We start from the raw sequence: 15,397 nt of genomic DNA, 5'->3' as shown, positions 1-15,397 counted from the left end.
CGTTGATGACTGAAGTTTCCTGGATTTTAGTAACCAGCCACTCGATGTTGCAGCCTGGTGGGGATTGGCTAGTGGCTGACCAGGTTAGTTCAGTCCTCACGAAGGTTGCCACTCCGTGCTGCTTGCTGTGAATGGACCCAGCGAGATGGAAACCTGGCATCTTGAGGATGTTATTGTTAGTGCAGTGTGTCTCCTGCAGGAGTACAACCGCTGCCCCATTGGAATCAGCCAGGTGACGTACGATTTCGAGTTTGGCGGTGGTGAGGCCCTCGACGTTGAGTTGGAGCACTGGAAGACCACGGTTTTCGACGGTCGGGATGACCGTTCGTCCTGAGTGGGGCGCTTCTCCGTTCCTTGGCCTGCCAGCTCTTTGTTTGGTTGGCGACATTCGTTTCACAAGTTGGTCTTGCACCATCTCTTGTTACTCGCAGGGAAGGCCGCGTGAAGGCTGTCGTCTTCTTCCCATGTAACCTTAAGTTCATTCATTATCTACTCCCATATATGCCAGTGGAGGGGTTGGTGAGGAGTTTGAAGCACATTTGAAGTCTCAAGGGTAAAGAGTGTTGCATCCAAATCCAATACAATTGAAGTAACTGGTGAGTCCTTCTTCAAACATAAAACAGGGAAAAAAACATAAATGGCTCCATACTGTTCCTGTGGTGTCATCCAAGTGTCCATAAGCCCTGACATTAAAATAGCCTGTGAAATGTATTCCCCACTCTTGAATGAATACATTAAATAGAAGTTCTCTCAACCACTGCACATTTATGATTGTAAAGGGAATGAAAGTAATTCATAGAGATAATCACAAAATATGTTTTATTTTATAGCTTATTGTATGATGGTGCTTTTTCTAAACTTAAAGTAGTTCAACAAATGAAAATTACCTAAATCTGGTACCCTGACAAAACATTCAAGGAAAATGGTCTCTCAACCCTAGTAATGGTCATGCTCGTATCTAAGATTGGCCTATGCTTGTGGTGACAGGCTTGTCCTCTGTTAAAGTCATGTAAAACAGTAGTGTGTGTAACTGTGACTTGTGTAACACTTCCCTCTTCAGTGATGGTGTGTAGTTTCACTTCTCTGGTGAGTAGATCAGAGATAGAATCTTTTTTGCACTGCAGTGCACGTCACACCCAGATCCACTGATCACACTAGCTTCTCAGGCTCAATACAACAGTAAACATACTTCCATACTTCCACTGGGGTTTTATTCATTCAAGTTTTTTTGTGTTTGGTCATTTCATGTAGAGATGTACTTTTGGAATAGTTTTTCTCACCCAGAAACATTAACATTAACCGACGATTAAAATGTTCTTTTAGAATGGACGAGTGTCTGTGACATTAAATTACCATTAAAAAAAAATGTTTAATAAGAAATGGTTAATTTTTACTTGTGTATACAGCAGCATAAACAATACAACATGATGATTCATGGGTCATCACACACTTGCAGCGCTACTGTGAACAGAGTAAAAGAGACCTACACAGTATTTCCTACTGCTTACCTAGACTGGCCTGCCATCGTCTAATTTGACTCAAACATTTTTTTTTATACTTTTCACAATACCTTGTGATTTGTGCCTGGCTGTCTCTTGCTTATACTGTCTTTCTCTCTTCTCTCTCCTTCATTCTATGTCCATCGACGGCAATCTTGCGGCATCAGCAGGCCATCTTTAAATGTTTTACCATCCTTGTAGGCAGGCAGACCATATGATAGTTTGAGCTGTACCTGTGTGTATAGTGGGGGGCCTGCAGTTCTCCATATGCAGGCAGACCTCACCCCTCAGATTAGGTGGGAAACTATGTCCCAAGAAACATTGAAGATTAGAATAGATGATGTTGACCATGGTTTCTTCTGCAGATCCATTTGGAGGGGACCCGTTCAAAGAGACAGATCCATTCAAAGCTTCATCAGAAGATTTCTTCAAGAAGACCACAAAGATCGACCCCTTCTCCACAACAGACCCCTTCAATAAAAGTGCCACATTACCTTCAAAAGTACTTGTCAATCAAAATGTGAGTAAATTTAGATTTTATATGCATTGTTATAAACAAAATACTATCAAAGCATAATAAATGAGTATTGGTGTAACTTGAATTTGTCCATTTGCTTCCTGAAGCAAGCCAGTCACTTCACAAGCAATGACCCATTCTCATCAAGTAACCCAAAGCCCAGAGGAGCAGGTAGGATTTAATTTGTTTTTCTCCTACATGTACAATTTTTGTGAACATCATGTAGTCCTTTTTATTCAAAACTGAAAGAAATCTTTAAGTCTGTGCTCTCCAATATCATTGCCTATAAAACAGCCAAGTTCAACCATGTATACCATTGCCTACAGTGGCCTCATCAACCACAGGTATGAAAAGGATAGTAAATCAAAGAAACAAGACAAACAGGTAGACACATTTTCAACACTATTTAGAGTTTGAAGTCAGTTTTGCTCAATATTTCACTCCTTCTCTGGCAGCGATAGTGTTTACGCACATAGACGAGAAACCAATGAGTGAAATTCTTAAGAAATCTGCCTTCTGTGCCTTTGATTGCATTTGGATCTGTAAAGTAAAACTAGTATCAATTATTTTTTGACTCCTCCAGTCTAGAAGAAAAGTGATTAGAAAAATACTTCTCCTGGCCATTGAGATGTTTTTGCTTGTCCCGGTTGATCTTAGGTATCTTCTCCACCTACAATCCAATGAAAGGAAAGAAAATTATTATGAATCTACCAGATATAGGAGAACCTTACATCTTGTAGACACACAAAATAAAAATAAAAATACATAAACATTAACAGAGCACATTAACACCTGTAACTCTCCATGTAAATCCTCATGGCCTTGACCGGTAGAGTAAACCTGCTGAACAACCTCTGAACAGCTTTATTGTAAGATGTATGCAATATATTTCCTTCTACGTGTTTGTCAGTGTGGTATTTTTCATTTTATATTTCCTATTTGCTGTAGATCTAAGTTGGCAGACAAACAAGTTGAGTGTTTTGAATAAAACTAAACATTTAAAGTAAGCTTGTTATTACGGCCAGTCTTTATAAATATGCTTTTTGATAAAAAGTCAATGTGACTGTCATTTTCAGACCTATTTGGCGCATTGGACCCGTTTGGCAGCAGTTCATTCAGCAGCAGCAGTAACAGCTCAGCTGGATTTGCAGACTTCAGCCATATGTCGAAGCCCAGAGACCCTTTTGAAGGCAGAGCCAGCTGGCTGCCAGACTACCAGAAGGTACCGGAGGCCAAACCTTTACTGAAAACACATAGTCAGCAGGACTACAGGGGTTTTACGGAAAAGTCTGAACTTTAAAAAGGCAGAAATTGTGAAAGGACTACATTAGGTCTATGCATGGAATTATTTGTTATCATTATTTAGAAGTTTCAACTCAAACTGTATAACATATATTCTATCACTGCTCCTCTAAATCTTTCTTGCCAGTCAGTGTTTGTGGACGACCAGTTCAACAGAAAGAGTGACACACCAGCTTTGCCACCAAAGAAAAGTGTTCCCCCAAGACCGAAACCCCCTAGTGGTGAGTGTCACACAACAAGTCTTTGGGGAGTGAAGAAAATACTATAGGATGGTTCATCCTATGGCTGACTTCAGTTAGAGCACCTTTATCAGAACCCTATTCCAGTTTGAGTCATTAAATGCTAACAAATAATTTCATTTGCTGGAATAACGAGATTTTATTTTGTTTAGACAGTCAGGTGTTGCACTGCACTAACTATTGAGCTTAGACATTGCCCAAAAGTACTCTGAAGCCAATCAAACAGAGGTTAGCCGTAGAAGGAAGTGGGACTTTGACTTTCTGTATCAGAAACCAACATGCATTGTTTTCCTTAGTGTGATTACCACATCCCCATCATCACCCTTACTATAAGACTAGTACATAACATTATTTTCCATGTCATTTAGCTTTTATCCAAAGTGACTTCCACTTGCTTGGTGCATTCAACAGCAATGAGGGGCCATTGGCAGTTCAGCATCTTGCCCAAGGATACTTCGGCATGGGCTGGGATTTTAGCCACTGACCTTCCGGTTGGAGGTTGAGGTAGACAACTGCTCTACCCCCTCAGTCACAGCCGCCCTAGTAGACTAGACTATTAGAAGCATGTATATAATACTGCCCTAAGAAGATTGCAGGTTATTCCACACTTCTTCAGTTTTAGGATCATTCAGGTCACTGTTCACTTGGGAACATTCAATACAACAGAGAGGTTTTTGTAGCCTTCTCCATTGGTCACTGTTATTACTTCTTCAACTGGGCCTTGACACAACCTTGCCTGTGAGCTTTGCAGTCTGTTTCTTGAATCTCATGGCTTGGTGTTTGTTCTGAGACCCGAACAGTTCTTAACTTGCTTCGTTAGAGTTGAGTGTGACGAGGGTGCAGCTGATTAATATTGTCCTACAATAATTCTGCATCCTTTTAGCCAGGCTGCAACACTTGTGTATCAGTTTATTTTAACTATATATATATATATAATGATAAATAATCATTTCTGCATTGTTCTTGTCCATATTCAGTATATTATTCCAATATTTCCTGTGTAGGTTGGAAAAAATGTGAACCCCAGACTGACTTCAGCAAAAGGTTATTGGAGTCAGTTTTTGGCAAACCTGGAGTCCAATCAATAAAATAAGAATATGAAGGTGTGGGTTTGAGCTACTTGACTGCTAAAAATAGTTTGATCTTGCTATTCACAAGAAATATCTTCTGAGGTGAACCATGCCCACGATCGAAATTAGTTGATTTGCATGAACCTGGAAAGGGTTACACAATAATCTCAGACTTTAGATATCCATCAGTACATAGTTTGACAACTTTTAAAGAAATGGAATCAATTTGGTACAGTTACGAGTCTACTTACAAGATGGTACCCAGTCAAGATGACTCCAAAGGCACAACACAGAGTCTTCAGTGAAGGAAAGATGAGCCATGAAAGGCATAAAGAAACCATTGTAACTGGCTTACATCTTAGTTCATGAGTCAACAATATGCAACTCATTAAATAGCCTATGATATATCCTTGGCAGAACACAACGGTGAAAGCTGCTGCTCTCCAAAAACATTGCTGCGTGCCTGAAGTTTGCCAAAAAGCACCATAACGCCCAACAATGCTACTGGTACAACATTTTGTGGACTGATGGAATTAAAGTTGAATTGTTTGGAAAGAAAACACAGCACTATGTATGTCATACAAAGGGCACTGGTTACCAACATGAAACATCATCCCAACCAGGGCTGTAGAGGTAAACAAATTGTGCTCTGAGGTTGTGCTCTGAGCTGTCATATAATCCTTGGTAAACAATGGTGTTGAATTTGACTAAAACTTTTATGCCATCATTTAGGGAAAACATTTTTTAATCAAGGCATCTTGCAGGATAGTGTCAGGGTGGCTTGGGCTTGCAGCAGCACAGAAGAAAGAAGTGAATTTGTGTGGTTCTAAGTTGGGTCCCAAAAATAAATAATTAATAGATCCTTAAAATATATACAAAACTGATAGATTTAAGACATGCTTGCAGACTCAGTAGTTGTTGATGGGTACTAAAGAGAAGTCTATTACAGCTGTGATGCTGTTCTATTCAATTGGTCAGCAGCTGTTAGTCAGGGACGTCTTGACTGTTCACTCCTGTGACTCACTTCACATTTTAACATTGTTCACAGACTACTGCTCTATGTCTGTGAAGGCACACAGAAAGGTGATGTTTGAATAGCGATGATTTGTGGTTTGCAGACACACCCTTACTTGCTTCCTCTCTCGTGTGTGTGTGTGTGTGTGTGTGTGTGTGTGTGTGTGTGTGTGTGTGTGTGTGTGTGTGTGTGTGTGTGTGTGTGTGTGTGTGTGTGTGTGTGTGTGTGTGTGTGTGTGTGTGCGTGCGCGTCTGTGCTTGCGTGCATATGTGTTTGTGCGTGTTTATGAGGATCAGTGGTTCAGAGAAGGTCAGGCAGTGGCAAATGACAGCAATGTTACTAACTGTCTAATTGTCTTCAAGTTCGTATATTAAATCTTGTGTCTTGATGTTTTCTATTTTACCCTTCTACACACTCACACATGTCACTGACTCACCACCTAATGAGTTGTGAAAGGGACAAGGCTGCAGCCTCCAGTAAATGCCTTAAATAATTGAGGACATGTAGCTGTACTGTTTTCTCTAGATTACTGCGCGTTCTGTCCTCTTGTAGATATTAAAATTAGATACCAGTGGATTATTTTAAAACAGGGTGGAGCTCATGATTGTGGTTTCTGTGTGTGTGTGTGTGTGTGTGTGTGTGTGTGTGTGTGTGTGTGTGTGTGTGTGTGTGTGTGTGTGTGTGTGTGTGTGTGTGTGTGTGTGTGTGTGTGTGTGTGTGTGTGTGTGTGTGCGCGCGCGCCTCACTGAGAAAGAAAAAATGCCAGGCATGCAGTTTTGCTCAGCGTTGAGTCTGAAGTGAACTATTCACACCGATCAACTGGGTTTACTGTGTAATAAGACAATATGTAGTATGACAACGGTTTGACTGGTCCTGTGGTATAACACCTTCATAAGCAATGCGATTCACTCTTTAAGTTCCCACGATCCTTTTCTAGGCCCAGCTTCAACTCCCTGTTAAGCACACTAACTGTCACCATTACAATTACTGCTGATTTACATTTTTTCTTATGTACAGAACCCCTGTGGTTCAGTACTAATACTTGAAGATAACATTTTATATATATTTTTACACTGACATTTTTTATGTTAAGAGATAGTGTAGCAGTATTCTATCTGTAAACTGGTTTGCTGCTATTCTGTTTGATAAAACAAGGAGACTATTTATAAATTAAATATTAATATCACTTTTACCTTGATTTGTCTTTATATTCTATGAATGAGATTAAACTTTGTCATGCTGTATTTTTTGTTCTCTGATAATACATGTAGCAGTGGGGCTTTTATTTACTCAAAAAACAAATATGGTCTGTAAACATGAGCAACACACAGTTGTGTTGGTATAGTTGGTAAATGCTTTAACCGACAGTTGGTAATGTGGGCAGAAGCCCAACCATCTCAACTCTTGTTCAGTGGGTCAAAGTAGTATCACTTTTGGCTTTGGTCCTTTGGATGTTTTTTTTTTTGTGTGTGAACATGTGTGGAGGTGAAACTTGTGTGGCTTTCAGAAGCTGGGAGATAACTTTGAGGTGACAGGGGAGGTAAGCAGGGCGTGGGCAGAAATATGAGAAGCACAGAATTTGGTGCTCGCTCACATCGGATCATGTGTTATCAACAAACAACCTCACTAAGTTCACTAAGGTGAGAGTTACTGGTGGGAGCTGCCTTGTTGAGTTAAAGTGTTTCTCAGCTATCAGTGAACACAATCACTTAGTCTGTTTACATCCTTCTTTGTAGATATTTAAATCTTCACACCTGTGATATGTGCTTTTTTTGTCTTTGCTTCTCTTAGCATATCTTCATCGTCATAAAAAAAATATTCCTGTGCTTCCCACAAGGCATCTATATGTCCTGACCTCTCCTGATCTTTGTAAAGGATGCCTTTTACTATCCTACGTTTTTACTTTCCAGTCAGCCTTCAAATGTTTGTCACATGACAAGGTCACATCATTGCTATGAGAAGGTTGTTTGTTCTAGAAAGCTTTCATTGGATGAAAAAGTGTCTTCTCTGTGATGACATTTACATTTGTCTTTTATGTCTTCAGGTAAGAGCACACCAGTGAGCATGTCTGGCACAGCCGACCCTTCCAAACCGGGTGACCCCTTCCAGCCGTTCGGCAGCGACATCATTGATCCATTTCAGAGTAAAAAGGGCTTGGGAGACCCGTTCAGTGGCAAAGACCCTTTTGCTCCATCCTCATCAAGTAAAGCCCCTAAAAACTCTACTTCTGGATTTGCAGACTTCCGTTCTGTAAATTGAGATTGGTGATATTCTTTCACTATCAGTGTTTAGACAAGGCCACACAGCTCACCACAGACACCAGAATAGTCTCTAGATTTAAGTCATAGTGATTATCTACTAAAGACTGATGAGGGCTGATGAGTAGAGGATGTAGCAGAGGTAGTGTAACTGTATGTATCTCAGTCGAAAGACAAGATGTTGCACCAACGTGTTTTTCCGATTAACAGGTGATAAGTATATTTTAGTCTTGCTTTTTCTTGGGTGATGAGTACAATGGTTCCATCCACTTAATTTATTTTGTAAGATCCAGTCATGGTGTGGCCAGAGTTCTGGCCAGAGTTCGGGGCACACCATGTTTTTAATACCAAGTTTGAAGGTAAAGGCCATTAGATAAAGATCATTATTCAGATCAAGGTTACAACTAACTATAATTTTGATTATGGATTAAAATTAAGTATATATATAGTAGTCTATAAAATGTAACCCCAGACCTCATGAAGGTACTTTAGATGTCTTGTTAAATGGCCGCCACTCCGATTTATTTCCATCAATTGGATGACATACATTAGCCCATTTGGAGTGAGTGGTCAAGTATTCAGGCACGTTGGTATTGAATTTGGGATTAAAACTGATACAGAATCCAAACACTCAGAGGTCATTTTAGTTTGAAAACACTGTTTTCAAATGAAGGCGTAGTAGTACAATAAAGCATTTATTTGTGGACCAAAGAAATAGGTTTATAGAGAAGTTATGTGAGTAACCTGTGCTCACTTATTGAATCAGATTGCCACTCTATATCCAGAAAAGTTCTTTGTGAATTAATAGGGTTAACTTCGTTGATTTATAGTCCCAGCATGTCTATGTCTTTAATATCATCTTGTTTATAGATTAAACAATCTATCAGCCAGGCTAGCTGTTTCCCCTTCTTCAAGTCTTAATTCTAAGCTAAGCTATCCATGTCCTGCAGGAGCCCTGCCCCTCACTGTTGCAAGAACAATGGCAGCTTATAAATGAATAGCAGCCAAAACAAGCAGAGATATCTGGTTTGATAATGAGAGGTGAACTGGACTGATAATATTTGAACCCACTAGATAAACTGCTGTTTGGTATCAAAGTGGTGCAGTTTGCAGAGCTGCATTGTGACCGTCATCATCTTCCTCTAGTGCAGGAAAGGGTGTCAGCCCATTTTGTGGTTGTTGTTTGTTTTGACAGGAAGAATATCTCTGCTTTGTCAGGGTTTCTGTGGACTTTCATAGGGGCTGAGGGCCAATATCAGAAGTGTGTTTGAATAATTTTCATGGTAAAATGTAGAGACTTATTGTTAGTTGCTTTTGATAAAAGCATCAGCTAAATGAATGTACGTGTAAGTGTATAAAATTGTGAATGACTCAATGAAAGCCATATGTCCGTAGTTTTAATTAATAGTGTGACTTTCACTTCATGTCACTGTGTATTAGTCAGTGAGATCAAAACCTTTTAGCTAAATAATCACTGTTTACTAATCAGGGAATAATGTTTGATTGTGTTCAACTACGAGTCAGATATAACATTAGACACAGCATTATCACTTCTCAACTCACAGATCTGGAGTCTGCCATCCCTGCATAACCTTGCTCTGTGTGTGTGTGCCTGCTTGTAGCAATTGTTTGCTGTCTGTTTTTATAATGCAAGTCTTTTTATAATCATATAAATGTAATGTTTGTCACCACTCTCATCCTTCCGCTTGTCCTTATTGTTTAACCGGATACCTCTACTTCACAATCTGTTTCTTATGGGAGCTCAGATACTAACTGACTGCCTCGCTGCGTTGAAATGAAACCATTGTTCATCAAAGTTCATTGGAAATCCCTTTTATTCAGTTTATGTAGAATCTAAGTAAAATATTTGCATACTATTGACAAGAAAAACAGGCCTGTAAAGCATTTAGTGTTCCTGTTATGGTTCACAGTTCCCCCAGCTTTTATTATTAAATAATACTGTTATTAAATCATTATCTTATTTGTTCTTCTCAGCTGTTCTACCAAAGCTCCTGAAAGTAAAGGAGCTTTCAGACAGTAAGCGGTTTCCACTGTTTTTAAACTAAAAACAGTGGCAGATGTGCTGCTGAGGTCATGGCAGTGGCAAGACAGCTGCTGGCCTGTCTTGTGCTGCTGCTGAGTTCAAGATGAACTTTTTTACCTTGGCAACCACAGAAAGTACATTTAGGGAAATTATTCAGGATAACACAGGTTAACTGTAAGTGATCAGGATAAAACTACTCATCCTAAACAGAATTGGTAAATTTAAATAAACCATAGTCAAATATAATCAGCTTCAAAATCTGAATATTCAGTTATAGTATAATTTAGTATAGTATATAGAGTATAATTTAGTAACAGTTAGCAAAACTTGCTGTATTAGTTCATTCTTAATCACTTCCCCTATTTGAGGCTTAAGCGGCTGTTAGATGTGTGATGATGGAAAGTGGAAAGCAGCAGTCTGTTGTCCCTGATTCTGAGGGTTAGGGTTTTTAAGTGTGATGATGCAGCCGTAACCACTCACTGTCTGAAAGAAGAAAACCTCCTCATTCTAGTCCTTTCTATAAACATACAAATATCCATTTTAAACTCATGGTCATCAGTGTGAATACATTTTTAATGTGTTTTTCTGAGTAAAGGGCATTCAAATAAAATATTGTTTAGAAATAAAATCCACTTTGAAAGAGCTTAAACTTGCTCTTTAAAATGCTTAAATTAGAATTGGACACAATCATTATGAATTGCAGTTTGTATTGCCCTGTAGGCTTTATTCTTTATCATTTGTAGAATTTAGTTCCAGTTTTACCCAAATTAGGGCCAATCAGCTGTCATCCTGACATAAAGTATGAAAACCAGGCTGAAAACATATATATATATAAGGTTTCATTTGCTCTTGATAAAAAGTCCTCATAAGTAGCTAAAGACAGTGAAACTCTGCAGGCATCCTTGTGTGTCATGTGTGCGTGTGTGTGCTTTTGTGTATGTGCTGTGATGACTGGTAAACTATCATTGATCCACTTAGTTAAGTAATTTGTGGTTTATAATCTCTATGTTCTGTAATCCTTCTCTCTGACAGGACCTGAAAAAGTTAAGGTAAGATATTTGACTCAATAAAATTTGCATTAAATGACAGTTTTGTAACACTGTCCACATGGTATGACTTAAAAGATATTTCAGCTGAATGTTGACATTTTTGTTAGTTTTTATACAAAGATCCTTACAAAATCCAACACTTGATATTATTATTTTCCTCCTCACCACTGTGCTCCATCATTGTAGCTGTTCTGGTAAATAAAAAAAGGAGGAGTTATGATCCACCCTATCTAGGTGGCATTTAATTAGCATAAAGGCAGAATGGACACACATGTAACAAGGGCCTATTCTCTCTCTCTCTCTCTCTCTCTCTCTCTCTCTCTCTCTCTCTCTCTCTCTCTCTCTCGCTCTCTAGTTTGGGAATGAGGCTCAGCAGTTGGAGTGGGCTAAGAGAGAGAGTGAGCGAGCAGAGCGCGAGCGACTGAAGAGGCTCAGACAGCAGGAGCAGGAGGACCTGGAGCTGGCCATCGCCCTCAGCAAGGCAGAGATGTCCAACGCATGACCCGCTACACATAGACAGACAGTGCGTAGACAGGCTAACAAACAGACAACATGACTGACATCTACATGACTGACACCTGCACCCCCACTATTTACATTCTCAAATACTCAATGACTCAATAAATGAGGAGCAGAAAGACCTTCATGGCAAGTCTTGCCACTGACCCTGAGTAAAAAAAAAAAGAGAAGACAACTAAACTGTGGTCCCGAGAATCATCACTGCAAAACTCCTGCTGACATGAAGAGACAGAATACTGAAGGAGAGAAGGAGGAGCAGGTACTGTGTATAAGCACTATGGTTGCCGGACACTGTTGGATACACTCACTGGCCTGAGCAGATAAGAAAAGCATACCCAACACATCACATTGGCAGTTTGCATTTGTGCATTTGTGGTTTTTCTTCTCCACCTTCTCTCACAGTGGTTTAAAATATGGCAAACAGGCTCACAATACTGCTGCTTCCGTTCTTACAAGCAGCAGTGAAGAAAAATCACAGCACAATTCTTACTGCCATGGTTCAGAGGATTTCTTTGGACATACATACATGGACATATCACTGATTCTCACTTAGTATTCAGTGTTGGGTTGTTTTGCTGGTATGAACTGCTATAGAATGACGTTTTGCAAAAGTATATGTGATTATAGAGGCATATGGAGAAGACTGAATCTGGATTTTCACTCCTCAGGATTAAGGATTTTCACCTCAGTACAGTTTTCTCTCCCTGTTTTTCCCTCAGGAAACACTCACTGATCCAGACTCAGATGAGTTTTATTAGTTATTAGTTATTATTATTCTTTTCACTCCAGTACATGCTAAAGCAGGCAAATTGAAATTGAAAATCATCTTCTCATCTGTCTCTGGGTTCAATGAAGCATATTTCTCAGAATATTGAGTTTCATTTTATTTTGATCCCACACCAGGGGTGATTAGTGTCTGAGAATCTGGCCCCTGGTCCACACCCTCCGCTTCTTTCTTCCAGGTCAGACTTAATCATTGATAACATTATTAACCAACAATAGAGGGATATGTTCACATTTCACGTTTGTGACATTATTGGAGCAAAAAACTGATACATCCATTTTACAGATTCCCTCTAATGTCCCTGGTACCTGGCAGGTTGAAGTAAGAGTTCTAATGATTGACAGTGAGAAATTGTACAGATATATTTTCTTTGTCCAGGAGTGTGAGATAGTTTTGTGGAGAGTTTTATGTGATGACTTTGGGAACTCTCTCCCCTTCTGTCAAAGTGTATATAGACCAACAGAGCTAACTATGCCTCTACTCTAATCCTGCTGTGACATACACCACATTCAAGAAAGGCAACATGAGGGAATAATTTTTTCTACATTTGACCTTGTTTTATAGAAAGCGAGGGATTTTAACACAGGTTTTATTTCTTATTATTCTGTTAACATGTTTTTGTTTTAAAAGAACATCACATTTCTTGTTTTGTGACATAATTTGCTGTTGAGTTGAAGTCACTCTAGAGCTATTAAGATTGTTTGTAAAAGTCTTTAAGTTGCTGACATCAGGTGTCATTAGGCTGGAAACTGGAAATATGTGAAAAGGTTTGTGACGTATCATAGCTTAGTGTTCTAACATGGACTGAACCACTCACCTTGTTTTGCTGTGAGCTACTTAAAGCAAAAACTGATGTTTGAGTGAGACACTGACTTTCTATTTCACTCAGAGCCGCTGTGTTGTAGTTTCATGTCATGTTTTATATATGTTTCCTTATTCTGTGTGTCCATGATCAATCACACTCTTACTGTTTTGCCATGTGCATGTCCTGCAGTCAGGTCCTGCTCAGAGCCCACATGTTCTCCCCATCATCACTTTAAGGGATGAGTTTTTTAGTTAAACTTGGTTGTCATGGGAAGAAAAGTATTTCATTACTATATTGATACAACTGTAGCAGGAGCATTATACAATGCTGAATATCTCCTGATAGAACCTGAACATTTCAGTCGTTCCTAGAAGTTACAAGAAGAATTCTGAAAATACAAAGTACTCTTAACAACTTGGAATTTTTTTTGAAGTGAATATATATTGTTCTCTTTAGTACAATCTCATATAGTGTCCAGACACTATATAGATTCCTGTTTGCCAGGATAAAAGCCTGTGTCATGATTTTATTTCTAATTTAACCCAAACCTCAGTTAATCCAGTTTTTCATATTGGGCTGTCTAATTTGCATGTGTTTTTATGATGTTTGGCCATTATAAGAGTAGTGTATATTTTCAGAATTTTTCCCATAACGAATTTATGAATATGTTTTACCAAAAATGTTCTATGTTCCTTAAAATTGGATGTGATGCCTAATATGATGGTCCTGGGTCAGGGCTTGCTCTTTGTGAAATGGCAAAAAGCTGAATCTTTGGTCGAACCAAGGTAGAATGTAAACTCAGTCCTTTGTATTGGGGTACAGCAACCTGTGACGAAGGCTTTGCATTGACTGGTACAAGTTATATCTGCTTCCCCAATCACCACATTGAGGAGATCAATACACATTGCCCCCCCCCCCCTTATTATACATGTCTGTAACAATGTGTCTGCTGGAAACGCATAATGTGAATTCACCCACATTGGAGTTGAATGCTGGTCAAGTTGAAGTTGATGTGCAGCCACTGGTTCTGCCACAGTGGGAACTGCCTCTCCCTGCCATTTTCTTTGTCATGTTTACATATCCTTAATATTTACTTTGCTGTAGCTGTTACAAACTGTCGGAAGAGTGACCCTGGTATTAAATAAGCCTCTCCATCTAAGCTGTGTACAGCTAACACCTCTGTTGGCCTTCCATCTACTGCTGAGTCATAAGGCATTCGCTAGCTTTTCAAATGCTTGCCATGCTCCTGCCACACGGCTGTGGAAAGGTCACTATATGAGCGACTGTGTTCATATATCATTGTCTGTTTTCAGTTCTCACAGAAAGCAAATTGTGCTGTTTGTAGTTTTTTAAAAGAGTCACCTCCTGCTTTATTCTTTTGTCCCTACTTAGGACTTAAATGTTAAAAATGTCATTAGTGTTACATTTCATGATGTGCTCGTAGTTGTTAGCTAAGTTAACCATTAGTTTAAAATGGAATTTCAACACTAGCAAAGTCTTTTTTTAGTTAACTGAAGGGCCGTCAGCTTTTTCACAACGATGTAACAGACAACTTGTGCAGCAAAAATAACAAGACTGTCTTTGAGTGTCCATTTAAATATCTTTTATATGACACATCAGCCAGATGTTTCAGCTGCCACAGGAAAGCTAACCCTTGATGACACTTGTAATGACCAATCTATCATTTTCAATAGATTTGTGTGTGTCTATAAGTGTGTCCCACAGGGTGCTCAAGGAGGAGGTTTGGGCAACCTGATATTATTGCTGTCATTTAAATAGATCTGCTCCATAATGACATGCTGTGGTCATAATTGTTTTTAAGATATAAACAGAAGCTTTGATGAAGCATAGAAAGTGACAGTGGTCCTGTTGCCTTCAGTAGCTCTCAGAATCGGGACAACTTGCTATGTTTTTCTGGAGCTTGTGTGAAGGTTGATGGCTCAGTTGTGTAAAATCCCTCAGATGAAACCAGGAACTATTTGATCAAAGAGTAATCTAAGACCCTGATCATATATCTGATGAAAAACTCTTCCTACTTGAAAGTTACTGCCAGTTTTCAGATCCAAACCGTCCTCATACTTGATACTGACTCATAGTGTGATCTCTGTCCTTCATGTGTTTCTGTCCTTGTCCCTCTGACCTCAGCCTGTCTGCTGTGTGCTGCTTAGACTGGAGAGCTCCATAGTGGTACCCTGATCCATACTGTGTTTTTCATCCTACTCCTCCATTGTGCAATAGATGATGTTTATTTTGGTTGTGTTGTGCATCCTTCGAAAGCAGTCTGATGATTTTTATA

At 39.3% G+C, this 15,397-nt stretch overlaps 1 protein-coding gene across 1 annotated transcript in view; it reads left to right on the top strand.

Annotated features, from left to right (window-relative positions):
• The window catches only part of eps15l1a (epidermal growth factor receptor pathway substrate 15-like 1a), a 42,564-nt gene extending 27,167 nt beyond the window's left edge, over positions 1 to 15,397 (top strand). The window contains exons 20-26 of the mRNA XM_061078637.1: positions 1,865 to 2,019; positions 2,124 to 2,187; positions 3,093 to 3,238; positions 3,446 to 3,539; positions 7,687 to 7,845; positions 10,977 to 10,993; positions 11,349 to 15,397. Of these exons, the coding sequence (XP_060934620.1) occupies positions 1,865 to 2,019; positions 2,124 to 2,187; positions 3,093 to 3,238; positions 3,446 to 3,539; positions 7,687 to 7,845; positions 10,977 to 10,993; positions 11,349 to 11,495 (782 nt within the window). The 3' untranslated portion in view covers positions 11,496 to 15,397. The remainder of the gene's footprint in view (positions 1 to 1,864; positions 2,020 to 2,123; positions 2,188 to 3,092; positions 3,239 to 3,445; positions 3,540 to 7,686; positions 7,846 to 10,976; positions 10,994 to 11,348) is intronic.

This window comes from Limanda limanda, chromosome 9 (genome assembly GCF_963576545.1).
Source record: "Limanda limanda chromosome 9, fLimLim1.1, whole genome shotgun sequence".
Taxonomy (NCBI): domain Eukaryota; kingdom Metazoa; phylum Chordata; class Actinopteri; order Pleuronectiformes; family Pleuronectidae; genus Limanda; species Limanda limanda.
The sequence above is the reverse complement of the archived record's forward strand: the minus strand, read 5'-3'. Positions and strand labels throughout refer to the sequence as shown.